At 41.6% G+C, this 27,579-nt stretch overlaps 1 protein-coding gene and 1 long non-coding RNA gene across 2 annotated transcripts in view; both read right to left on the reverse strand.

Moving 5' to 3' along the window:
- Nucleotides 1-4,657: 4,657 nt before the first annotated feature.
- LOC122062423 lies at nucleotides 4,658-7,026 on the reverse strand. The gene is made up of 3 exons (XR_006134945.1): nucleotides 6,250-7,026; nucleotides 5,511-6,145; nucleotides 4,658-5,432 (listed from the first exon to the last, which is right to left on the reverse strand). It is a non-coding gene; the product is annotated as an uncharacterized LOC122062423 (long non-coding RNA).
- A 1,223-nt stretch (nucleotides 7,027-8,249) lies between these two features.
- Nucleotides 8,250-27,579, reverse strand: part of LOC122062425 (protein DCL homolog, chloroplastic) — a 28,898-nt gene continuing 9,568 nt past the window's right edge. The window contains exons 5-7 of the mRNA XM_042626061.1: nucleotides 24,066-24,083; nucleotides 16,563-16,584; nucleotides 8,250-8,591 (exon numbers count right to left, since the gene is read on the reverse strand). Of these exons, the coding sequence (XP_042481995.1) occupies nucleotides 8,415-8,591; nucleotides 16,563-16,584; nucleotides 24,066-24,083 (217 nt within the window). The 3' untranslated portion in view covers nucleotides 8,250-8,414. The remainder of the gene's footprint in view (nucleotides 8,592-16,562; nucleotides 16,585-24,065; nucleotides 24,084-27,579) is intronic.

Consider the following 27,579-nt stretch of genomic DNA (forward strand, 5'->3'; position numbering starts at 1 on the left):
TCAGTTTCAAGTAGAAATTGTTGATGGTACATATTTTACAAGTGGAGATATAAGGTCAAGGGTAAAGGATGCAGAGAACTCTGCAGCTTCCATGATGCTTTAGGGTTTCAAAGATAATGAACATGGTGTTGGACTGGTAGTATGGTTAGAGCAAAATCCAACATTGTTGGATTGTTTATTGGGAGAAAGAACGCTTTCCATCTAGCATTCCCCACGCCCAGGCACAGGTCCTTGTTTACAGAGGCTGTGAAAAGATGCATCTACCCCTTGAAAATAGGGGGTTGTGTTCGAGTGTGGGAAACACAAACGAGTAGCATTCCTCCTCCCTCTATCATTATTATGGGCGAGAGAATCCTGTCAGTTTGGCATAGGAAACACCAAACTAGTGGGCCAATGGGAGGGCACATAAGAGCATATATTCAATGCAAGTCAAGGGAGGAGAAACACAGTCTAGACGTTTCCTGCACTAGAATGGCAGGATTATTTATTATTATTTTTTTTTTCCTTATTATCATAAGTGTACCTTGAGCAGGTAGTTGGTTGACAACATCGCCCTCATATAAAGAGAGATTCTAACACTTAAATTATTAACTAACACCAGACTCAATATAAAGGATGACAGGATAGCAACTATAAGTTTGTTTTATATTGACATAGCCGAAGGAATATTTTTCTATGCAGAAAACTCATAAGAAGTATGAAATAATAGGGGCAACTAGACCAAAGTATGAAATAATAGGGGCAACTAGACCAACCCGATCCTGAAATAGAAAAATCAGGGTCAATCAAGGTTGGGCTATGTTGAGCTGAGCTCCATAGAATTGGGCTTGGGCTGAGTCAAGAGACCTTAGGATTGAGCTGGGGTTTTAAGAAACCCGGCACATTGACACCCTAGTTAATACAATCAACGTAGATGCTTCTAACTAAGAAGACATTAGTCCAAATTATCATAACTAGGGGTGTCAACTGATCGGGATAGGCTGGTCTCGACCAAATTCTAGGGATGCACGGTGAATGCCCCCCTGGTTTGGCTAAACAGGCTTAAGTAGGGTGAACATGGTACAGTTATAATCGGGCCAATTGGTCTTAGGCTATAATTGGACTACCAATAACAAGCCTTAACCGGGCTACGGACCTGTTTATCCCTAACGAACATTAAACGGGCTTCCTAACGCCGAAGCAATAGTTGAAGTACTAAAGTTTATACCACTGAAAGCACAATTCTAACTCAAGCATATCATAAAACCCACCATTAATTCACCACCACAATTACATAAATTTCATTTTTAAATTTAATTTTCTATTGTTAAAGACATCCTATTCATCGATCAATCTCTTGTTCATCTTGAAAATTGGAGCAAACTCACTTAGACTTTTGCTTTACTCTTCAATTTTATTGGTGGCAAAATGGAGATTTCAAGTAGTATTAAAAGGGTCGGGCTAGGTTGGGCTTAAAGGAATCGATTCAGGTCGGACTTAGAAATGTGTTGGGCCAGTTAGGTGGCTGCACCGTGTACTACCTGTTTATAAGCTTGACATGTTTATTAATCGGACCAGTCCAGATCGGGCCATAAACGTATCGAGCTCAATCAAGCCTACCAATGCGGCTTGGAATTGACACCCCTAATCATGACAATGGTTCGAGAGTCTAGACAAGTATACATCAATTCAGACGATTACGATGATGGATCCAACCAGGATAATCATCTAGAAGAATTTTTTTTTTAGAATAAGATAACCCATCAAAAGAAGAAAGAGAATATAAAGTCAAGCCAATAATTTCATATCTAACTAGGAAAAGCTGAAATATTGTTTTCACATACTTATGGGGTTATAAACCCTATAATTATACTTAAAGATACAAGTTCTACAACCAATGCTTATAGATGGAGTGCTTTACCTCCAGAAATATCAAATAAAGATGAGGAAGATGAAAAGACAACATTCTTACCGTGCGGGGCAATTTCTGCTCCAAGGCCATGCCTTTCGGACTGAAGAATGCGGGTGCCACATACCAACGAATGGTAAACCTCATGTTTAAAGACTAGAACGGCCGCAACATGGAAGTATATGTCGATGATATGTTAGTCAAGAGTAGAAAAAGTAGCGGCCACATTGTCAACCTGAGGGAAGCATTTGAAGTGCTACGAAGGAATCAGATGAAATTGAAACCCACAAAGTGTGTCTTTGGAATGATATCGGGAAGGTTCCTTGGATTCATGGTATACGAGCGGGGTGTATAAGCCAACCTAGCGAAAATCCATGCATTTCGTGAGATGAACTCCCCAAGAAGCGTCAAGGAAGCACAGAAGCTGAAAGGCAGGGTGACGGCACTCAACCGCTTTGTTTCTCGTGCGGGAGACAAATGTCAACCATTTTTCAAAACCTTGAAGAACTTAGGGAACACCAAAGAGTTCTGTTAGACAAAAGAATGCCAGAAGGCATTTGAGAACCTAAAGACTTACTTGGAGACGCCACCCCTATTAGTCTGACCCGAGCTAGGCAACGTGTTACAATTGTACTTGGCGATGTCTCCAGTAGCGGTCAATGCTGCACTCATGAAGGAAGAATAAAAGCGGTAGAAGCCAATTTATTATGTCAGCCATGTCTTGCTTGATGTAGAAATGAGATACCCAAAGACTGAGAAGTTAGTATTTGCACTAGTCATGGCAACACGAAAGTTGAGGCCCTAATTCCAGGCACATCCAGTAGCGGCGCTCACAGAGCAGCCACTAAAGAAAGTTTTGCACCAACCAAGCACCTCAAGTCAGGTGGAACTAGGAGACCATGATATTGAGTATCGACCCACAGCAGCAATCAAGGGCCAGGCTTTGGTAGATTTTGTGAAAGAGTGCACTCTAACTACTGCAGAAGAGGCTCAATAAGATGTTAAGCTGAACAGAAAGTGGACGATGTTTGTAGATGGTTCAAGCAGCTCATTAGGAAGTGGGGTAGGGCTCATTCTAACCAGCCCCGAGGGATTTCAAGATCCACTTTGCCATCAAATTTGCATTTGCTACAACTAACAATAAAACGGAGTGTGAAGCCTTGATAGCCGGTTTTAAGCTCGCCAAATCAGTAATAACCCGGGAGCTAGTGGCTTATAATGACTCGCAATTGATTGTCAATCAAGTAAATGGTTAGTATAAAGCAAATGAAGAAAGGGTGGTTAGCTATCTACAGGAAGTCAAAGGCCTAATCACTCACTTTGAGATCTTTGAAATCCAACAAGTTTCAAGTGCAGAGAATGTCTCAACCGATTCTTTATCAAAATTAGCCATGATTGGATGGGGTGAACTTGGAATGACTATGTACCTTAAGTGCTTGACAAGCCGACTTATCAGAAGGATGAGCTATTACACAGAAACCGAGAAGGATTGGTCGAGTTGGATGGACCCCACTATCAAATATCTCAGAGATGAAGAATTGCCAGAAGATAGAGAGTTGAGGCCCCTAGCAAAATTTACCGAGCTTAGCGTCAAGAAATTTGTGGGGGACGATGTTATTTATTACTTCGGCATTCCAAAAATTCTGTTGATGGATAATGGGAGGCAATTAGATAACCTCGTAGAGATTCTGCGAAAGATTCCATATCAACTTTTGCAACACCTCGGTGGTCACCCTCAGTCAAACGACCAATTAGAAAAAACCAATCAAACTTTGCTGGAAGGCATTAAAGAAAATATTGGAACAAAAAAAAGAGGCCTAGGTAGAGGAGTTGATGAGTGTCCTGTGGTCCTATAGAACCTCGGCTAGGATCCCAACGGGGGAAAACTAGCGTATAGAGCAGAGGCTTTCGTCCCAATCGAGGTGGTTCAGACATCTTTCTGTGCCAACATGTTTAATGAAGCAAAAAATGAAATGGGACTACGTGCCAACCTAGACTTTATCGAAGAAGTATGGGAACGAGCCCTGATGCTAAATGAGGCATACAAGCAGAAGACATCTCAGTTTTACACTTCCAAGTGGGAGATTTGGTCCTAAGGAAAGCAGCCATCTCAGATCCAAGAAGCTCGGGCAAGCTAAGCCCAAGAGGGACCCTATATAGTCTCCAAAGTGGTCCAGCCTGGCAAGTACCACTTGCAGACTCAGGGGGTAAAGCCATTCCAAGGGCATGGAATGCGAGAAATCTTAAGAAGTTCTTCCAGTAATTAGCTTCGACAGAGTATTTAGTCCTACGGTTTCTTTAAAGTTTGTGTTATCTTTAAAGTTATTATAAGTTGTTAGTCTTTATTTCTTCTACTTTTAAATTTTTGAAGTACTTAATTAAAGATCCATTTAGTGTTTGAAATATGGTTTCCATATGCACTTAATAGACATGCATACAGAAAGGATCATTGGCTCATGTCTCCAATACCACTCTTCCAAACAACAAATTCGCTCAAGTCTGAGCTTCGGCATGACGCATCATGCCCTTCCATGCAAAGGCGTGCAAGTCCAAGCTTCGGCTTGGCGCATCAAGTCCTTGCATGCTAAGGTGTGCAAGTCCGAGTTGTGACTTGAAACATACAAACCCTCAACCTTAGGACATAAGTCTAAGCCCTGGTTTGGCACGTTGTGGCTAAATGACCTATGAACTATGAAAGAGCCATTCACAGAAGAAGCAAGATACTCAAGGGGAATAAATGGAAAAGACAATTCCATTAGCATGCAAAAATTCTTTACAAGCACACCCAAAGAAGGCCAGGTTAAAAAAAAAAGAAAGTGGGGAGTAAACACAAAACCTTACATCAATGCCCAAAAGGGGCACAATAACAAAGACAAAAAGAAAGCTAAGGGAGACAGTCATGGAGCCGCACGGATATCCTTATCCTTCATAGAAAAGGGCGTGGTCGTCTTCTCTTGGTTCACCTCTTCTCCCACCTCCTCAGCCATATTGTCGAGTTGTTGGACCAACGATTCAGGGGGTGGCAAAAAGTGCTCATAATCGCTCAGGTCAAGGCAGGGGTACTTTTTCAGGATGAAGTTCACAACGGCATCGGACCCCTCGTTAAAGGAGGAGGAGGTGTTGAGACTGAGGAGCCAGGCCTAGCAATTTTTGGAGTTGAGGTTAACCTCGATAGCTTTGTCCCCAGCCTCCTTCAGCTCGGCCTGGTGCTGCTTATTCAGGGTCTGGATGGGAAGTTGGTGAGCTACACTCCTCTTTTGCAACTCCTCTTAGAACTCTACCCTCCCCTTGAAGACGCTGCTTAACTTGTATGAGGCCGTTGTGCGCAAATAGTTGCTTTCTCACCTCTGCACCCAGTTGTGCTAACCTTTCCCGGTTGTAGTGGCCTTAACTTCCTCGTCTCGGCATTGCTATCCAGCTACATCCAATTGACCACGGACTTGTGCCAACTGATCCCGCAACTGCTACACCTCAGCTCAACCTTTTGCTTCTTTACAACCATCCTCTCAAGTCGATTAGCCACTTCAATCGACCAGTTGAAACCCTGTAAGAGAACCAGCATTAGGGGGAGACCAAAAAAAAAAAGGCGAAAAAATTCAACTGCTTTGGCTCGGCCACTCACATCAGAGATCCGCTGGTAGACATTATCTGCAAAGTAGAATATCCTGAAGTGCCTTGACTCTTTCACTGTAAGGACGAAGTCGGCCCAGCTTGCCCCAGGTTCAGGCCACCACTTTATCCGCTATGGAGTAGTCATCCTCCAGCAAATTCCAAGCTGGAGGAGGGACCCTCTTTCCCGAGCCGCAAGGACCCCTAGGTGGGATGGCAGCAACATTACCCAGGGATGATTCTTCTTCCCTCCTTCTCTTGCGACCCTCTTGACCTTGACTAGCAAGTTGATTGAGTGGTTAAGGAGAAGTCGTCTGTAGGGAGAACCTCTTTCCTTCATCCCTTGATCTAGGGGAGGTCCAATGTGGCCCTTCCCTTTGTCCAGACCCTATACCTGGGTCAGCTCCTTCTCTAAAGGATGTTCCTTAGCCACCCCTGTCGTCGATAGGGCCTTCTCTCCTGTCTGAGCCAAAGCAGTGGCACTCACTTGCTTGTTCTTCTCACCTACTTGGGCTTAGGCATGAGCACCTGACTGCTTAGCCTTCTCAACTACCTTGTCTTCGGCTCTCTTAGTAGCCTGCTTAGCTACCTTAGCCCTCTGAGCTTCCACAACCGCAAGTTTCTTCTTTTCCAACTGAACATCAACCACTGTACGGATAAAAATGGAAAGAAATGTCGGCCATAAATATATATATATATATATATATATAATAAATAAAAGAAAGAAGAAAAAGAAAGAAAGGAGAGAGTACATGAAGCTATGCCGAGCCAGGGACCCTCACCCTCTTTCGAGACCTCACTGAGGCCCCACTCTCACAGGAAGTCCTCCTAAAGCATCCGGACTTCCACGACCTCTCCATCCAGGCACATTTGGACCGTCTGATACTCTTCCTCACTAAGAGTGGGGGCTCGATAAAGTATCTTGAGGGAGGGCTTGAACTAGACGGTCTTGAAGAGGTTACCCGGTATGGCAGCAAAGAGAAATCGGTTGTTCCAATTCTTCACTAAAGTGGGCATATGACTGAAAAACTGGACGGCCAATAGGGTTTCTTCTTGTCTCGAAGGGTAAAGTAGTACCAACGCATACCAAGTTTTTTCAGAATGAAAATAATGGCAGAAGGTTCCAAGGGTTGCGTCACACTTTAGCTTTGAGACAAAGACGTCAAACCCTAATAGGATCCTCCAGGAGTTCGCCATTAATTGATTAGGGGCTAACCCCTAGTGGTCGAGAGCTTCACAGGAAAGATTGGGCATGGGAATCCTGAACCGTTGAGGAATGCCACTTCATCAAGGGCCACCTTGTCCTCATTAGAATCAGCAGATTCTTTGTCATTGGGAACTCGTATCACTACCATCAAGAATTCATACCGTTTCCTCATGCTGTCCAGGGTTGTAACAAGAAGGGTGCCCAAAATCTTGCTTGCGTCTCAGTTTGGCCCAAATGATGTGTCTAGACCTTCGTCACCACCAGCCTTTGAACCTTCATCACCACAAGCCTCTGCCCTGGCAGCCTCAGTGTCGCCTTTTCAACCTCTTCCCTAGTGGCCTCAGCCTTGATAGTCTTATCCTCAAAAGCCTTGATAGTCTTATCCCTAGTGGCCTCTGCCTTTTCAACCTCTTCCCTAGTGGCTTAGTCATCGTCGATATTCAAGGCACAATTCTAGATCCCGCGTTGACAGAGCAACAAATCCAGCCAGCTCACCAGATCTCCAACAGATTTTATCCGCTGGTTGGGCAAGGAAGTTGCCCAATTGGGAACTCCCCAAATAAGAAGTCCAAGACCGAATGAATAAAAAGAAATCAAGGGTGAATACTAGCAGAACAGAATATTCCTAGGATATACATTAGGAGTCAATTCCCTTATCAGAGACCTACAAGTTATGGACTTTCCATAAACAACCATTGACCATCGCCTATAAATATAATCAAGGCAAGTCACATGAAAAGGGGATCATTTTTTGGATTAAAGTTTTACCTGCTGCAAGATTTCTAACTTAGGCATAAGAGTATCTTTTGTCGGTCCAATCCAATGCTCTCTACTTATTGTTTTCTGTGCAAGACTCCCCAAGAATTTCAGCTCTCGCAGGTGAATCCAGCCGGTCAGAATTTACCGCATCACCGATCATATGAACTGATCTGGTTGGTCTAATCTGCCTTGTGTCATGTAAGATCAATTTTATGGACACATAGATCCCAAGATCCCCTCCTCCTGTCAAGTTTCTATCCAATTGGAATTGTTCAAAGGTTAAAGAAAAGTAAATCTGTTTATGTTACATGCTAGCTTGAGAACTGACTACTGAGGATCAATCTCACAAATTCTTGACTTTAGAAACAAATTTGTCTTGGCATTATGCCCAAGACTCTCTTAAATATCATCACCCCAAGTGAGTATTTTGGTTTAACAAAATAACATCTTCAAGATTGAATCGATAACTACTTTTCATTAAAGAAGGGGGGAAAATAAATAAAAAAATGTCAATCCCCTAGGAGAGAAAGGCCCATATACAGCTCCTACTTTGAAGTCTCCAGGTAACACAGCTCACACCTCAATTTAACTATCCAGCATGTTGGCTCCAAAACATTCTCTCATTCCTGCATAGGCTAGACTCAGATTTTTAACATCCCTAGGTTTATATTAAGCCTGTCAACTGATTTTTTTTTTTTTTTTTTTTTAATAGGTCCTGTCAACTGATTTCCTTGGTGTGTCTAACAAACAGAACCCATAATAAGAGTAACACAAATTTCAGGAAAATTGAAAAAGGAAAATTTTTTCCTTCCTGCCTATCACTTGCTACAAATACAATGATTTTTTGCACAATACTAATTCAATTGTATGAAGCCCACTGTGCCTTTCCGTCTACCTTTTTCTTTTTCTAAATACAATAATAAATGAAGGCTACGTGCTTGATAGGTTCAGTCATTCTTTGGACTTACGCCGTCGAAAATGTCTGAGGATGAAATTCTCTGCATACAGAGGATAGTTTTTCCTGATCAGACCTTTTATGCATTTCCAGAATGAGAAATCCACCATTTCCCCATCCTTACGGACTATGAACAAGCAACGAGAACTCTCAAATTCAGGATGATATCCAATCTGTCAAAGATGAACAACTTCATGTGCTATTAGGAAATCCAAATTCTCATAAATTTTAAAACTTGAAGCACTGTCCAAAGTAACCAGTTTTTAATGTACTACCAAGAATAACAAAATTTGACAATATTTCGAGTAATCTAGCTTTGTAAAGTTGTAATGGAAGTATGATTTGGACATATGGTTTATGCATGATTCATTTTAATCTCTTTTGATAAACTACCTAATTATTACCCCATCAAGTTGCATTATATAATCAGAATTGTATGGTAAGGGAATCATGAGCTGGAGAAAGGAAGAAGGTGTCATGGTAAAAAGCATGGGCTGCCAACATGAAAATGCAGCTTGAATCTTGAGAGCAGCCACTTTGTATAAAAATTGAAAGGTTGGGAGCATTTCCAATAAACACCGAACCCTGCTAAAGCAGGACATGCACAGGGTACAGCCGTTTGAAATGAATGTTGTATACCACTGCCTTAAATAGTGAAACCTGTTGAATCCTGGACCAGAACCTCTATGGTTCAGAAAAACCTTCTGACAGCATTTAAATTCAACCCCTAACAGGAAAGGTAACTAAGATGCTTCAACCAAGAAGCCGTTTAACTAAAGGAAGTAGCACCAACCTGTTTGGTTCAAGGGATGTGTGGTTTAAGTAGGAATTTTTTTTTTTTTTCCCTTGTTGTTGTCATTGTTGTAGACTTGCCGTTGCTAATAAAGACATCATATTGCTATTCAACCATCCTAAACATTTTGAATCACATTGTTAGTCCCCTCAAGGTTAAAATGGTGTGAATCCTGGACCAGAACCTCTATGGTTCACACAAACCTTTTGACTGAGTTATATGCAAACTCTAATAGGAAAGGTAACCTAGATGCTTCTACCAAATTACCATAAGCCATTAACGGATCAAAGCCGAACCCAAGATAAATCTTCGAACTGTTTTCTGGATTCTAGGAAGGCCATGCTTCAAAAAGTTGGACCAAAATGATCATAACCCTTGAAAGATCAAGTTGGATCAGCTTGGCCTGTTTGCTTACAGATTTTAATTAAGGTTTCCATCTTCAGTAGATTCTACTTCAGAATTGTAACAATATAAGAACCATGAAATCAGTACCCCAAGAGCAACAAGGAAGAAGAAGAGGAAAAGAAAGAAATGAGAGAGCATGATGGGAGAAAAAGGGGAACCCTAGAGCTCATGGTAGGATTCAGAATAAGCCTAGGTCCACATACTAATAACTTTATTTGTAAATTACAAATAAGGGCAACTTCACATTATAACTAAACCAAACTAATAATAAAGACATAACAGAAAAACCCCCTACGCATACTATTAAAAGCTGGTTATATATCTCCCATGCCCAGCTTGGAACAATCATTAAGAAACACAGGCCTAAACAACACTTTAGTGAATAAATCGCCCAGTTGATTGACAAAGGTAACAAAAGGAGTAGAAATCAGTTTCTTCATAACATAAAATGGCAATCGACTTCAATCGACCCCATTAAGTAGGGATAAGGCTGAGTTTGTTGTTGTTGTTGTATGAAAAACCGGATTACTAGCAATATAGATAGCATCCTGATTATCCTGATTATCACAATATATCTCCATACGTATTGTGACTGAAAATCCAAGCTCTTGAAGAAGAGATATCACCCACATCAGTTCAGCTGTAATATGTGCATAGACTTATACTCAGCCTCTTCCCTCAACCAAGCCACAATAGTCTGCCTCTTACTCCTCCAAGAAACAAGAATACCACCACCAAATGTACAGTATCCAGTAATAGATCTTTGATCACCATCAGCCCCAGCCCAGTCAACATCAAAGTAACCCACAATATCAGTATGATCATGATGCCGATAAATAAAAGCTTTCCCAGGTACACCTTTAAGATATCTCAAAATGCAGTATGCAACATGTAGCAGCCTAGTCAGCTTGCTTAGGGTTCTCCATAAACTGACTAATCACACCAACAGGGAATAAAATATCCGGTTGAGTAATAGTCAGATAAATTTTCCATCCAGTCGTTTGCACTGATGTTTATCCAAAAATTCAGTCATCACATGCCCCAAGTTTCAGATGAGGATCCATAAGATTATCAACAAGCTTAGAGCCCAACATGCCAAAATCAGATAGAAATCAAACACATACGTCCTTTCAGACAAATTGACATCATTTTTTTTTTTTGGATGAATAAAATATTATAAAAACAGGGAAACAAAAAGAGGGGGGTTATACAAGACCCGTAGGCCAAATGATACAACCCTATGGGCCTAGGGAAGGGGAGAGAATAATGTCGTATGGTAAACCCCAGGAAGTAATAATGAGCATGTTCCTTGGGGAGTCTACAACAGATTTGTGGCGGGATCCGAGTTTGGATGAGACATCAAAGTGGATGGCCTTCCAAATCATGTCAAAGGATCTGGATTTGGAGGACCATTTGAGGAGATTGCGCTCCATCCAAATATGAGAGATCGCAGTGCCAAACGCAAGCTTACTGGCAATGTCACAAGTGGAATTCCCGAAAATGTAAAATTGACACCATTTTTTACTACATATAACTTCAATTCTCGAGCAATAATTGTAGGCGAAATTTCTACAAGTCTACGGAAATTCGTTTGATCTTCCTCACTTCACCATTCTTCTTTGGTGTTCTCCAGGTTGTTTTGTCCTCCCCAATTCTTTTTCGTGGATTCTTCTATTTGTGATTTTTCCCCTCAGCCCTCATTTTGTCCTCTACTTGACCGTTCTTGGCGGCTATGCGCTTTTAGTTTCTAGTGGTTCTGCACCTTTTCTCACTGTATCTCCTCTCTTCTCAGCCCGATCTTCCCCTGCATTGCCATGTCAATTCGTCCTTTTCTTTTTTTGTTAGTTCCTACTCTCTTTGCACATCCTGTATTTCCCAACCTTCCCTCCTCTCCTTCATGTGAAGCCTTATTTTTTCCTCCATCAGTGTCAATCTCTTCTTCTCTCACACGTTCCTTTCTTCATCCAGCTCTTCCTAGTGTTTTAATCCTGCTCCCCCTGCCTCCTTACTTGCACATTGCATTCTCCACTTTCTTTTTACCTTTTAGTGGGCGAGCCTGTGGCACAACGGTTAAGTTGCACTATTGCAACATGTTGGTCACAGGTTCAAAACTTGGAAACAGCCTCTTCTGCGAGCCAGGGGGTAAGGCTACGTACACAATTGCCCCTCCTAGACCTTGTAGTAGCAGGAGCCTCGTGCACTGGGTTGCTTTTTTTTTTTTTTTTTTTTGTCCTTTTTCTTGCTCTCCTTGTGATGCTTCAATTCGTTTGAGGAGTTGTTCTTTCTACTTTACTCTTTTATTTTCTTCTGGAGTTTTCTCCTCGTACGAAGTAATTTCTTGTTTGTTCCCTGAAACTATGATCGTTTTCAGTCTCAACTGTAGAGGTTGGGATGGTCATCGTCTCAAAGGGAGCTTCATTTCATCACTAGATCAATTAGACCTGATCTCATCTTCCTCTCTGAAATCAAATCAGTTATTCTGAATCTCAATCACTTTTGTAGGACTCTTGGATGAGATCATTTTTTTTAGCTTCTAATTTCCAGCATTAACTCTACTGGTTGTTTGCTTTTGTTGTGGAATGGATCTATTGATGTCAATATTATTTGGAATTCTCCTTGGTGCATAAATACTATGGTCTCCGAGCCTTCTTTTTCTCAGACTTGGTTTTTCACAGGTGTTCATCTTAGCTCATACTTTAATATTCGACGCAACCAGTGGACTTCTTTGCTTCAGCTTCAAGAATTTGTCTCCCAACCATGACTTATCAATGGAGATTGGAATTCTTTTCTGTCCCCATCTGAGAAACGTGGTGGACGGTTAAATTTTTCAACCCAAATATCCCCCTTTGTTGATTTTGTAAATGCGGCATCTTTGCTTGAGTTACCTCTTCAAGGGTATCCTTTGTCATGAAGCAATAAAAGAAAGGGGGTGGATATGATTGAAGTTTTCTTGGATCGCTTCCTCTATTGTTCCCAATGGCTTCATAACTATGCTAATGCTTTTGTTTCCTACGAAGTAGTTGCATTTTCAGATCATATGGCAACAGTACTTCATACCAAGTGCACTTCTAATCGGTTGCCCAAGCCTTTTCGGTTGCCCAAGCCTTTTCGGTTCGAAGCTATGTGGATTCTTGAGCCCTCATTTTCTAATTTGGTATCTGACAATTAATCTATCAATTATCTGAGACCACCTTCAGCTAAACTTTGTAGTAACCTCAATCATCTACGATGTGTTCTAAGCCAATGGAATTGGAAGGAGGTGGGATATATCCCATGTAATGCAGGAGTAGATTACAAGAACTACCCCAGCAGTTTATAACCCCAAACAATACAAATAAGACCAGGAAACAAAGAAATAAGACCATCAAACCAAAGATACAATACCAATGCATGAGCAAAACCAGCCCAAAACCCAACCCGATAGGAGAGAGAAAGACCTGCTATAGAGCTGGAGAGAGAGGTACGGCCAGGCCTGTAGGGCTCCAATTGAGCTGCAAATTTGATCGGTTGTAGGGCCCACCAATGGTACAAAAAACCCCAAATATGAAGACCTTCTGACAGCTAGTTATGGAGTTATGATGGTTCTTGATTTCTGACCTAGGAGAGAGAAAATTAAGAACTGCAGAAAAACCAGAAGTGAACAGCTGCTGATGGCTTCCCAACAGAGATCGAGTGGCCCTCTTGAAGAGTTGAACCAGTCCTTAAAAGGCCTTGCAGATCAGACCTCAGAGTTGGCCAAAAGAAGAGATCGATTGGCTCCCAAGATTAGGTCTGAATTCTGAAATCGATCCCTGCTGTAACAGAAACAGAAAGCAGAAAAATAATTGTAGAAATTAAGAAAAGAAGTAGGAGAATGTGGGGGAGGAGTGACTATCTCGGCTAGGGCTTCTCACCCACAACTATCTCAGTTGTTTTAACATAATGACTGTAATTTTCTTTATTCAAATCTAAAATTATGAGTACATAGGCTCTTCTATTTATAGAGGGCAGAATAGCGATCAAACTATTACTAGGAGCTAGTTTTCCAATAGGATTAGACACTCCTACTTCAACTAGGAGCTAGTTTCCCAATAGGACTAGGAATTCAAAATTGGACTAGGAATAAACCCATGTGAAAAACAAATAGAGTCCTAAGATAATTTGGACTCGACATAACAATTTGGACTCGACATACCACTTACTCAACTCGATGGGCCCAATGGCCCACTAATTAATTAAAAACAATTACTATCCCCTAGCCGATGGGCCCAATTGGCCCTTATTTGTACTTAGCCACTCAAGTGGACTAAGTAGGGGTTCGGTTGGCTTCTTGGCTGGACCCTAGCCACTCAGGTGGACTAAGGCTAGACCCTTCTTCCTTACATATTTCCTTCTATAATGTGCATCTACATCAGCTCCCCCTTTCTTAGAATCATTCAACTCTGATGAATGGGTAAGGGATATGTAGTGCTCATAGAGGTCCGTGTCAAGGCATTGAAAGTCATCGACATGGATCCAAGTACAATCCTCTCGTTGTCGACCTTTCCATTTGATGAGGAAGGATTAGTACCCTTTGCCCCCATGAACTGTGGTGAACTTGTTGTCGAGAACATCTTCGATGACATCATCCTTAGGGTTTGCAAATTGAGGAAGTTTGAGGGTGTATTCAGTGTCACTGTCATCAGAATGGTGTCCCAAATATATCATCAGATCAGCAACATTGAAGACATTGTTGATCTTCAGAGTAGGAGGTAGCTCTAGCATGTAAGCATTAGTGCCAATGCGCTTCAAGACCTTGTAGGCACCAATGTTCCGAGGATGGAGCTTGTGCACTGTACCAGGAGGAAACCTCTCCGGTGGAATTCGAACCATTACCATATCACCAGGCTGAAATTCCACGTAGCTACGATGTCAATTGGCAGTTGCTTGGTATCCGTCATTGCTAACAGCGATGCGACGACGAACATCAGCATGTACCTCTAAGATGTGTCTAAGAAACTCATCGGCTTCCACACTAATACAGGCCTGAGGTGGCAAAGGTACCAAGTCAACCAACCGTTGAGGCTGCAGTCCAAGGACAATCTCAAATGGTGTACGACCTGTGGTACGGTTGACGGAACTGTTACAGGCGAATTCAACAATGTCCAGTATGGATGGCCAAGTCTTTTCATAGTCTCCGACTAGACATCGGAGTAAGTTGCCAAGACTTCTGTTCACCACTTCGGTCTGTCCATCTGTCTGAGGATGTAATGCAATGGAGAACTTAGAGTTTAATATTTGTTTTCAGCCATAGGGTCTTCCAGAAGTAGCTCATGAACTTGACATCCCTATCTGAAACAATTGTCTGTGGTAGACTATGTATGCGCACTATCTCTTTGAAAAAGAGTTTGACCAAGTGACTTGCATCAAGAGTCTTCTTGCACGAGATAAAGTGTGACATGTCGATCTACCACCACAAATATGGAATCATACCTTTCCCGTGTAGGTGGGAAGCCTAGGACAAAGTCCATGCTTATGTTTTGCCAAGGTGCATGTGGAACGGGCAGCTGCGTGTACAATCCTGTATTCTTCCTTTCTCCTTTAGCAAGTTGACAAGTGTGGCATCTCTATATCACATGTATGTTCTTTAATAGTTGAGGCAAAAAGTATAAGTCTTTCATCATAGAGTATGTTTTGTCCTTGCCAAAGTGTCCACCCATTCCTCCACCATGTAGCTCTCGAATCAAGTGATGTCTCAAAGAGGTGTTTGGAACGCAGAGGCAAGTGCCCTTGAAAAGATACCCATCATGTATAGCAAATTTGCCATCCCTTCCTCCTCCTTGGAGGTTGTTGAATAATTCTGAAAATTCAGCATCATTAATTTATTCCTCTTTGATGTTCACTCCTGCACTTTGTACTGTGAAGGTATTCATCATCATCACCTTTCGACTAAGTGCATCAGTCACTTGATTCTCTTTCCCAGCTTTGTACTTGAGAGAAAATACATATCCTTGCAAGTATGAGATCCATTTAGCGTGCCGATCACTAATGGTCTTTTGTGAGTGCAATTATTTGAGTGCTTCATAATCCGAATAGAGCACGAACTCTTTGCCAATTAAGTAATGCCTCCAATGCTTAAGGATTTGAACAACGGCATAGAGTTCTAAGTCATAGGTAGAATACCTTCTTTTTGCATCATTCAACTTTTCACTGTAGAAGGCAATCGAATGGCCCTCTTGCATAAGCACTCCCCCATCCCAACATGAGATACATCAGTAGCCACTTCAAACATAAGATCAAAATTGGGTAGTCTAAGCACGGGTGCTTCCGTCATCTTTTATTTTATCAAATTGAAAGCTTTAGTGGCTGTCGGAGTCCATTGAAATGGAACTTTTTCCCCTTTTGTGTATTCTGTAATTGGGGCCACAACAAAGCTGAAATTCTGGATGAATCATCGGTAAAATGAGGTAAGACCATGAAAGCTACAAACCTCTGTCAAGGTCTTTGGAATAGGCCAATCAACGACACTTTTTACCTTCTCAGGATCAGCTTCTATGCCTTGCGAAGACACAATAAAGCCAAGGAAGATAACCTTGGGCAGCATAAAGGAACACTTCTTCAAGTTGATGTATAACTATTCTGCCCGTAGTACTCTCATGACACGTCTCAAATGCTCCAAGTGTTCATTTTGTGCTTTGCTATATATTAATATGTCATCAAAGTATAATACGAGAAATTTTCCAATGAATGGTCGTAGTACATGTGTCATCACCCTCATGAAAGTGCTAGGTGCATTGGTGAGGCCAAAAGGCATAACCTTCCACTCATACAGACCTTCTTTTGTTTCAAAGGTTGTTTTCCATTCATCCCCTGGACGGATTCGAATTTGATGGTAGCCACTTCGTAAGTCAATCTTTGAGAAGATGAAGGCACCTGTCAACATGTCAAGCATATCATCCAAGCGAGGAATAGGAAATCTGTACTTTACCGTAATTTTGTTTATGGCACAGCTGTCAATGCACATACGCCATGATCTGTCTTTCTCTGGTATCAGTAGGGCCGGCACTGCACATGGACTCATGCTCTCAACCAAGAACCCTTGCTTTAACAAGTCATCCACTTGCCTCTTGAGCTCGTCATGCTCTATAGGACTGAGACGGTAAGTGGGCAGATTGGGGAGGACTCATAGTTGTCACGGCGTCAAATCGATCCAAGGCGATGGAGGGGTGGCTAATCGATTTGACGATGAATCGCCCATTATAACGTTGCTATGGCGGTCAAATCGCCCATGTGTCATTTTTTATTTTCCCTATTTTCAAAAGTTATTTAGTGTGCTACTTTTTTATTTTCCCTATTTTCTAAAGCTATTTAGCATACTACAAGCCTACAATATATACCCTATAACATATAAAATCAATATTAAGCAACATCAAATCATCAAAAATCAACATAGCCCTATCAAAATCACCCTGCATTTTACAAAAAATCGACCACTTAGTGAATCAGGCTTGACCTGGCGTCCATGGCGGTGCCATAGCGACGTCTATCAGCCAATGGCAACCACCATTTGTGAGTCACATAAATTGTCGCACTGCCATGAACTTCTTTTTCCGCCAGGGCGCCAAATCTCCGCCTTGGCGACGCCTAGGAGACGCCATAACAATGATGGAAGGACTGACCCAGGCATAAGGTCAATGGCATGTTGAATATCCCTCATAGGTTGGTAGCTCATCAGGTAATTCCTCTGGTAAAGTCTGAAAAATCAGCAAGTAATTGATTGATTTGTGGGGGATGTTTACCTCTTTTACTGATTCAGCAGCCTTAGTAACAAGAGCGAGGATTAGTCCAATTTCTTCACTAGTGGTTAAAAACTCTCCATGGGGTAGCACACATAGCTTGTTGTCCAAAGTGTTCTCTTTGCTGGATTTTCCATTGAATGGTTGCTTCTTTTGCTCAATGATTGTTTTGGAAGAGGTCTTTGCAATATTCTTTAAGACATGTTTTCTTAATTGAGCAGCTCTTAACTTGTCTTTTACCTGAGGTATGTTGAGTGGATTTAGAATGAAGGGCTTGCCTTTGTGATCGAAGATGCATTAGTTCTCAGTACCTCCCACTAGCACATTCTTGTTATATAACCAAGGCCTTCCAAGTAGTACATCGGTGAGGACCATGGGGATGACATCACACCATACACTTTCTTCATAATCTGAAACCTTCAATGGGACAGAACACCGTTGAGTTACAGCCATGGTGTTGTTGTCTAGAAGGGATACCTTGTATGGTTGTGGATGGGGTTCAGTCTTAAGCTTCCCGTCAATGACGAAGGCCTGAGATACCACATTCACACAACTTCCACTGTTCACAATCACTTGAGCTTTGTGAGGTCTAATTGACATTAAGGTGTAGAAGATATTGTCCCTCCTCCAGTCTTCACCCTTAGTTTCAGACACTAGGATTCTTACAACCACATTGACATAAGCATAAGGATCATCATTCTCTGGTGCCAACTCATCTTCCAGTTCATCCTCACCTTCAGCTACAACATTAACAGTCCAATCATCATCCTGAGGTTCGTGGATTTGTAAATCCGGGTTGGATTCGATGGCACTAATGACGGAGTTGGATCGTCCACGCTTAGGGCAAAATTTTGCCGTGTGTCCAGTTCTTCCACAGTTGTAACATGTCACAGGTCCACTCTCCCTTCCTATTGGAGCCTTCCCTTTAACTTGTGTATCTTGTGGAGCTCAGGTAGGAAATCCAGTGGGTTTGGTTAGTACATAAGGCTTTTTATTGTCAGTTGGCTGGATGTACCTTCTAGAGGTTGATTTGATCAAATCCTACGCTTCTAGTGATTTGTCAAAACAAGTACTTAAGGAGGGTATCTCGATCACACCAAGCTTCTCACAAATATCATGCCTTAACCCCAGTTTGAAATGGGATATGAGCAGTTCTTCATCTTCTTTATGGGCACCTGTTCGTGAAAGCAGTTTATTAAAACGATCAATATAATCTCCTACAATCATAGTACCTTGCTTGAGAGTATTCCACATGTCATAGAGCCAACGTCGGTAGGTGGGTGGTAAGAATCTATCGTTAAGGATAAATTTCAAGTCTTCCCAATTGTGAGGCATCTGACGACTGCAGATCAGCCTATTCTCTTCATTCCTCCACCAGTCCTTTGCTCCACCAGCTAACTTAGTGAAAACTAATTGGACTTTCCTTTCTTCAGGCATACGGTACCACCGGAAGTAGTCATCAGAGGAAGTTACCCAGTCCTGGTAGTAGAGGGGATCGTGCCTCCCATTGTACTCTTTCAATTCTAACTTGACCTTGTACATATCGTCAGGCTGACAAAGCTGATTGTTATACTCATCATTCTGAGCTGGGACATTCCTTCTAGGTTGCATAGTGACTCTTCTGGGAACATTACCAATGCAATTAACAGCAGGTTGAACATTAGTTTGGGCAACAGTTGGTTGGGTGTTAGAGTGGGCAGCAGTACTCTCTTTTAGGTCAGCCAATTGTTGGTCATGTCCATCCAACCTCATAGACAAGGCTTGCATTGCTTTCATCACATCTTAAAGGGAGGGTTGGGGTTCTTCTGTCTGAGCCATATCTTTGATACCATTAATGCAGGAGTAGATTACAAGAACTAACCAGCAGTTTATAACCCCAAACAATACAAATAGGACTAGGAAACAAAGAAATAAGACCATCAAATAAACCCCCAAGGATACAATACCAATGCATGAGCAAAACCAGCCCAAAACCCAACCCGATAGGAGAGAGAAAGACCTGCTATAGAGCTGGAGAGAGAGGTACGGCCAGGCCTGTAGGGCTCCAATTGAGCTGCAAATTTGATCGGTTGTAGGGCCCACCAATGGTACAAAAAACCCCAAATATGAAGACCTTCTGAAGGCTAGTTATGGAGTTATGATGGTTTTTGATTTCTGACCTAGGAGAGAGAAAATTAAGAACTGCAGAAAAACCAGAAGTGAACAGCTGCTGATGGCTTCCCAACAGAGATCGAGTGGCCCTCTTGAAGAGTTGAACCAGTCCTTAAAAGGCCTTGCAGATCAGACCTCAGAGTTGGCCAAAAGAAGAGATCGATTGGCTCCCAAGATTAGGTCTGAATTCTGAAATCGATCCCTGCTGTAACAAAAACAGAAAGCAGAAAAATAATTGTAGAAATTAAGAAAAGAAGTAGGAGAATATGGGGGAGGAGTGACTGTCTCGGCTAGGGCTTCTCACCCACAACTATCTCAGTTGTTTTAACATAATGATTGTAATTTTCTTTATTCAAATCTAAAATTATGAGTACATAGGCTCTTCTATTTATAGAGGGCAGAATAGCGATCAAACTATTACTAGGAGCTAGTTTTCCAATAGGATTAGACACTCCTACTTCACCTAGGAGCTAGTTTCCCAATAGGACTAGACACTCCTACTACAACTAGGAATTCAAAATTAGACTAGGAATAATAAACCTATGTGGAAAACAAATAGAGTCCTAAGACAATTTGGACTTGACATACCACTTGCTCAACTCGATGGGCACAATGGCCCACTAATTAATTAAAAACAACTACTAATTATTCCCCTAGCCAATGGGCCCAATTGGCCCTTATTTGTACTTAGCCACTCAGGTGGACTAAGTAGGGATTCGGCTGGCTTCTTGGCTGGACCATAGCCACTCAGGTGGACTAAGGCTGGACCCTTCTTCCTCTCATATTTCCCTCCATAGTGTGCATCTACATCACCATGGGTCATTAATGATCTAAAAACCCGTCTTGTCAACCACCAAGTTGTTCCTCACTATTTGAGGACGTCTCATTGGCACTTTAAAGAACAATATCTGATCACTCTCTTGGAGAAGTATTCTATTCAAGAGGCCAAGCTTTGGGAACAAAAAGCTCGAATTTCTTGGGTTCTACATGATGATGCCAACACAAGATTCTTACACTAAATTGTGTAGCACAGAGGCGAGCCCGAAATTATGTTAAATCTCTTAATGCTAATGGGCTTAATCTTACTACTAGAGATGATATTTGCAGAGCTCTATAGTCACATTACTAGTCTATCTATTATACCAGTGAACTCCATCTGGATGAAGACTATTTCAATCCTATCAGAAATCAGGTTTCTTCTTATGATAATGTTGCTCTTTTGGCTCCGTTACTGAGAAAGTAATCACCAGCATTGTTATGCACATGGCACCTTCAAAGTCTCCAGGTCCTGAGGGGTTTTTGGGTGTATTCTATCATAAAGTACGGCCCACTGTTCGTCATAGCATCATTGATTATGTTTAGCATTTTTTCACGCATGCCATTGGCCCCTTGTGCTGATGATATCAATAAGACTTAATTAGTCTTATTCCTAAGGTGAAGTTCCCATCCTCTATATCTGTTTATTGCCCAATTAGTCCATGCAATTTCACCTATAAAATCATCAATCGAATCATTGTATCTCGTCTCAGGCCTATACTTGATAAGCTTATCTTGTTTAATCAGAATGGTTTTGTGAAAGGTCGTCATATTCAGGAGAAGAGAAAATGGAGTGCTCACAATGGGAGAAAAAGGGGAACCCATAGAGCTCACGTTAGGATTCAGAATAGCTTACCGTGAGCCTAGGTCCACATACTTATGCCTACGAAGTTGTAAATTACAAATAAGGATAACTTAATTACAAGTAAACCCAACTAATAGTAAAGACATAACAGAAAACCCTCTACACATACTATTTAACAAGAATCATCCTCAAGCAGAGCCTATTTTGGCTCTAGTTTTAATCCACCTGTAGGTTTTTGAAAGGGGCAGGACAGTTGTTGTTCAAACTCAGATTGGAAAGTCCTACTTCTAATGTAGGAGTAGATTACAAGAACTAACCCCCACAATGTATAACCCCAAACAAGATAAAAGACTCACTAAATAGCTTGACAATAATAGAAGCAAACCCAAGAGAACAATAGAGGAATAACTAGTAATTAATCCACAAGACTTTAGACAAGATCAATGCACCAAAACCCAACCCAACCCAACCCAACCCAAACTCAACACAAAAGAGAGAGAAGAACCTGCGATTGGGAAAGAGAGAGAGAGCGGTGCGGCTGGCGTTGTGTGGCTCCAATGGAGCTGCAATGCTGGTCGAGTGTGAGTCCCTAGCAGGGTATAAAAACCTCCAAAGTTGAGAGGAAACCGATGGCTGATTGTGAAGTTATAATCTTTCTTGATTTGTTGACCTAGGAGAGAGAAACAAGGAAAATTTCTCAAGAACAGGACTGCTTCCTTAACCGTGCTCAGACAAGGGTCAATGGATCCTTAGATGGCCTGGAACAGTCCTGCTGTATGGCTTCTTAAACAGGTTACAGAATGGGACAGCAACGGAGGTCGATTGAAGGCAAGAACAGGAACTTCTATGCTGGCCGATTCTGATTTTGAAGCTTTCATAGATCTGGAACTTTAGCAATAACAGTAAACAGAACAGTAAAGGAAACTTAATGCTTAAACAAAGAAGAAACAAGGGAAAGGTGGGAGAGGAAGTGGTTATCTCAACCTAGGCTTCTCACCCACAGTTATCCCAGCTGCCCTAAGCAAATTAGTTGCAAACTTCTTTATTCAAATCTGAGAAATAATAGTACATATGCCTCTCTATTTATAGAGGGGAAGTTTATAGTCATACTAAGACTAGGAGCTAGTTTCCAAGGAGAACTAGACACTCCTACTACCACTAGGAATTGAAAATAGAACTAGGACTTGACTTTTAACTCCAACATGGAGTAAGACTACTTAAACTAATAGGACGTAAAGGACTTTACAATCGATGGCCTCACAAGCCTCTATTGAAATTAAAAACACTTAATTAAACTAAGGAATCGAAGGGCCCATTCGGCACTTATTTAATGAGCTAACCGCACTTCTTCCAGCAATAGCCTAGCCCATAATATGGATCTACATCAGCTCCCCCCTTCTTAGAATCATTCGTCTCCGATGAATGGATGAAGGACATGTAGTGCTCATAGAGATCCGTGTCAAGACACCGAAAGTCATCAGTATGCATTCAAGTGCAATCTTGTTGTGTTCGTCCTTTCCACTTGACGAGGAATGAATAGTAACCTTTGCCCCCACGAACTGTAGTGAACTTGTTGTCAAGGACATCTTCAATAACATGATCTGTAGGGTTTACAAATTGGGGAAGCTTTAGAGTATGTTTTGTGTCGCCGTCATCAGAATGGTGTCCCACGTACAATGTCAGGTCAGCCACATTGAAGACATTGTTGATCTTCTGAGTAAAAGATAATTCTAGCATGTAAGCATTGGGACCAATACGCTTCAGGACCTTGTATGGACCCATATTCCGAGGGTGGAGCTTGTGTACTGTGCCAGGAGGACACCTCTCAGGTGGAATTCGAACCATCACCATATCACCAAGTTGAAATTCTAAGTAGCGTCAATGATGATTAGCAGTTGCTTGATACCTGTCATTGCTAACGGCTATGCGGTGCCGAACATCAGCATGTACCTCTGTGATATGTATAAGGCACTCATCCGTTTCAACACTAACATGGGCATAAGGTGGCAAAGGTACCATGTCGACTGGTTGTTGTGGCTCCAATCCAAGAACAATCTCAAATGGTGTACGACCAGTGGTGTAGTTGACGGAGCTATTATAGGCAAACTCAGCAATGTCTAGATGGCCAGGATTTCTCATAATCACGGACTAGGCAACGGAGTATATTGCTAAGGCTTCTATTCACCACTTCTGTCTGTCCGTCTATTTGAGAATGGAATGCTGTGGAGAACTTGAGTTTAGTGTTTGTTTTCAACCATAGGGTCTTCCAGAAATAGCTCATGAACATGACATCCCTATTTGAAACAATCGATTATGGCAAACCATGTATGCGCACTATCTCTTTCAAGAAGAGCTTGGCTAAATGACTTGCATCAAGAGTTTACCTGCACGGGATAAAGTGTGCCATCTTGGAGAATCAATCTACTACCAAAAATATAGAATCAAACATTTCCTGTGTAAGTGGTAACCTACGACAAAATCCATGCTTATGTCTAGCCAAGGTGCATGCGGAATGGGCAACAGTGTGTATAAACCTACATTCTTCTTTTCTCCTTTAGCAAGTTGACAAGTGCGGGCATCTTTGTATAACATACTGAACATCCTTCTGTAGTTGAGGGCAATAGTGCAGATCTACCATCATAAAGTAAGTTTTGTCCTTGCCAAAGTGTCCACCCATTCCTCCTCCATGTAGCTCTCGAATCAAGTGCTGTCGTAAAGAGGTGTTTGGAATACAAAGACAAGTGTCTTTGAAGAGGTATCCATCATGTATAGAAAATTTATCATCTCGACCTCCTTGTAACTTGTTGAACACTTCTAAATAATCAGCATCATTAGCATACTCCTCTTTGATGTGCCCCACTCCTAAGCTTTGCACTGTGAAGGCATTCATCATTAGCACTTTCCGATTAAGTGCATTAGCCACTTGATTCTCTTTTCCCGCCTTACACTTGAGAGAAAATACAAATCCTTACAAGTATGAGATCCACTTAGCGTGTCGTCCGCTAATGGGCTTTTGTGAATGTAAGTGTTTGAGTGCTTCATGATCCGAATAAAGGACGAACTCTTTATTGATTAAATAGTGTCTCCAATGCTTGAGAATTTGAAGAACGGCATAGAGTTCTAGGTCATAAGTAGAATACCTTCTTTTAGCATCATTCAACTTTTCACTGTAGAAGGCTATGGGATGACCCTCTTGCATAAATACTCCTCCTATCCCAACATGGGATGCATCAGTAGCCACTTAGAACATGGGATCAAAATTGGGTAGTCTAAGCACTGGTGCTTTTTTTATCTTTTGTTTATCAAATTGAATGCTTTAGTGGCTACCGGAGTCCATTGAAATGAAACTTTTCCCCCTTTTGTGCACTTTGTGATAGGGGCTACAATAGCGCTGGAATTCCGTATGAACCATTGATAGAATGAGGCAAGATCGTGAAAACTACAAACTTCTGTCAAGGTCTTTGGAATAGGCCAATCTATCACACTCTTTATCTTCTTCAGATCAATTTCTATACCTTGTGAAGACATAATAAAGCCAAGGAAGATAACCTTGTGCAGCATGAAAGAACACTCTTTTAAATTGACGTAGAGCTTCTCTTCTCGTAGTACCCTCATGGCACGTCTTAGATGCTCTAGGTGTTCATCTTGTGCCCTACTGTAGATCAATATGTCATCGAAGTATACTACGAGAAACTTGCCAATGAAGGGGTGTAGTACATATGTCATCACCCTCATGAAAGTGCTAGGTGCATTGGTGAGACCAAAGGGCAAAACCTTCCATTCATATAACCCTTATTTGGTTTTGAAAGTCGTTTTCCATTCATCCCTTGGACAGATTCGAATTTGATGGTAGCCACTACGTAAATCAATCTTTGAAAATATAGAGACTCATGTCAACATGTCAAGCATATCATCCAAACGAGGAATAGGAAATCTGTACTTTATCGTGATCTTATTGATAGCACGGCTGTCAATGCAATTACGCCAAGATCCGTCTTTCTTTGGTGTTAATAGGGATGGTACTACACATGGACTCATACTTTCTACTAGAAAATCCTTTCTCAACAGATCATCCACTTGTATTTTGAGCTCGGCATGCTCTGTGGGGCTGAGACGATAAGTGGGCAGATTTGGAAGTACTGACCCAAGCACAAGGTCAATAGCCTCATAGGTGGTAGTTCATCTAGCAATTCATCAGGCACAAAATCTGAAAAATCAGCAAGTAACTCTATAATTGGTGGTGGATGTGTTACTTCTTTCACCGTTTCAGCCACTTTAGTAACAAGGGCTAAGATCAGTCCGGTCTCTTCACTGGTAGTTAAGAACTTCATATGGGAAACACACATAGCTTGTTGTCCAACATGACCTTCCTGCTGAAATTGTCTTTGAATGAATGCTTCTTTTGTTCATTGGTTCATGTGGAAGAGGTCTTTGCAACATTCTTTAAAATATTTTGTCTTCTTACTTGGGCAGCCCTTAACTTGTCCTTTAATTGAGGTATGTTGAGTGTATTTAGAATGAATGGCTTTCCTTTGTGATCGAAGAAGCATTAGTTCTTAGTGCCTTCAACTAGAACATTGTTGTCATAGAGCCAAGGCCTCCCAAATAGCACATCAGTGAGGACCATGGGAATGACATCACACCATACATTTTCTTCATAATCTGAAAAACCTTTAATGGCACCGAGCAACGTTGAGTTATAGCCACGGTGTTGTTGTCTAGTAGTGATACTTTGTATAGTTGTGGATGGGGTTCAGTCTTAAGCTTTCCTTCAACCACGAAAGCCTGAGATACGACATTCACACAACTCCCACTATCCACAATCACCTGAGCTTTGTAAGGTCCGCTAGACATCAAAGTGTAGAAAATATTGTTCCTCCTCCAGTCTTCTCCTTTAGTTTCAACCAGTAGGATTCTTACAACCACATTGATATAGGCATAAGGATCATCGTCTTCTGGTGCATACTCATCCTCAAATACGTCTCCCGTTCCTTCAACAGCAACATTAACAGTCCAATCATCATCTTGAGGTTCATATATTTGTAAATCAGGGCTGGACTCAATAGCATTGACGATGGAGTTGGATAGTCCACGCTTGGGGCAGAATTTTGCCATATGACCAGTTCTCCCACAGTTGTAGCACGTCATAGCTCCGTTCTCCCTTCCCTCCATTGGAGCCTTACCCTTATCTTGTGTATCTTGTGGAGCATGGGTAGGGAATCCACTGGGTTGGGTTGGTGCAAATTGCCTTTTGCTGTCAGTTGGCTGATTATACCTCCTGGAGGATGATTTGATCAGATCCTCTGCCTCTAGTTCCTTTTCAATACAAGTATTCATAGAGGGTATCTCGATCACACCAAGCTTCTCACGAATGTCATGCCTTAATCCCAATTTGAAATGGGATATGAGTAGTTCTTCATCTTCTTTATAGGCACATGTTCGTGAGAGCAATGCATTTAATCGATTAATATATTCTTCTACAGTCATAGTACCTCGCCTGAGAGTGTTCAACATGTCATAGAGTCGACATTGATATGTTGGTGGTAGGAACCTATTGTTGAGGATAAATTTGTTGCAGGGCATTTGACGACTGCGTATGAGCTTATATTCTTCAGCATTCCACCAGTCCTTAGCTCCACTTGTCAGCTTAGTAATAGCTAATTGGATTTTCCTTTCTTCAGGCATACGGTACCAACGGAAATAGTCATCAAAGGAGTTTACCCAGTCATGGAAGTAGAGGGGATCGTGCATCCCATTGTACTATTTCAGTTCCAACTTCACCTTGTGTATCATCCTGGCGAAATTGGTGGTTGTCATAATAATCATATTCTTCAACACGAACTAGTATGTTCTTTCAAGCTTGCATAGTGACCCTTCTAGGTACATGATAAGTGTTGTTGACTACGCTGAACATTAGTTTGGACAACATTAGCTTGAGTATTGGAGTGAGCAGCAATAGACTCTTTCAATTCTGCCAATTGTTAGTCATATCCGTCCATACTTGCAGTTAAGGTTTGGAGGGACTTTCACACATCTTCCAGAGTGATTTGTTTGGAGTTTACTTCAGCCATAGCTCTGATACCACTTAATGTAGGAGTAGATTACAAGAACTAACCCCCACAATGTATAACTCCAAACAAGATAAAAGACTCACTAAATAGCTTTACAATAACAAAAGCAAACCCAAGAGAACAATAGAGGAATAACTAGTAATTAATCCCCAAGACTTTAGACAAGATCAATGCACCAAAACCTAACCCAAACTCAACACAAAAGAGAGAAAGAAGAACCTGCGATTGGGAAAGAGAGAGAGAGCAGTGCGGCTGGCGTTGTGTGGCTCCAATGGAGCTGCAATGCTGGTCGAGTGTGAGTCCCTAGCAGGGTATAAAAACCTCCAAAGTTGAGAGGAAACCGATGGCTGATTGTGAAGTTATAAT

This window comes from Macadamia integrifolia, unplaced genomic scaffold, assembly GCF_013358625.1.
Source record: "Macadamia integrifolia cultivar HAES 741 unplaced genomic scaffold, SCU_Mint_v3 scaffold1025, whole genome shotgun sequence".
NCBI lineage: Eukaryota > Viridiplantae > Streptophyta > Magnoliopsida > Proteales > Proteaceae > Macadamia > Macadamia integrifolia.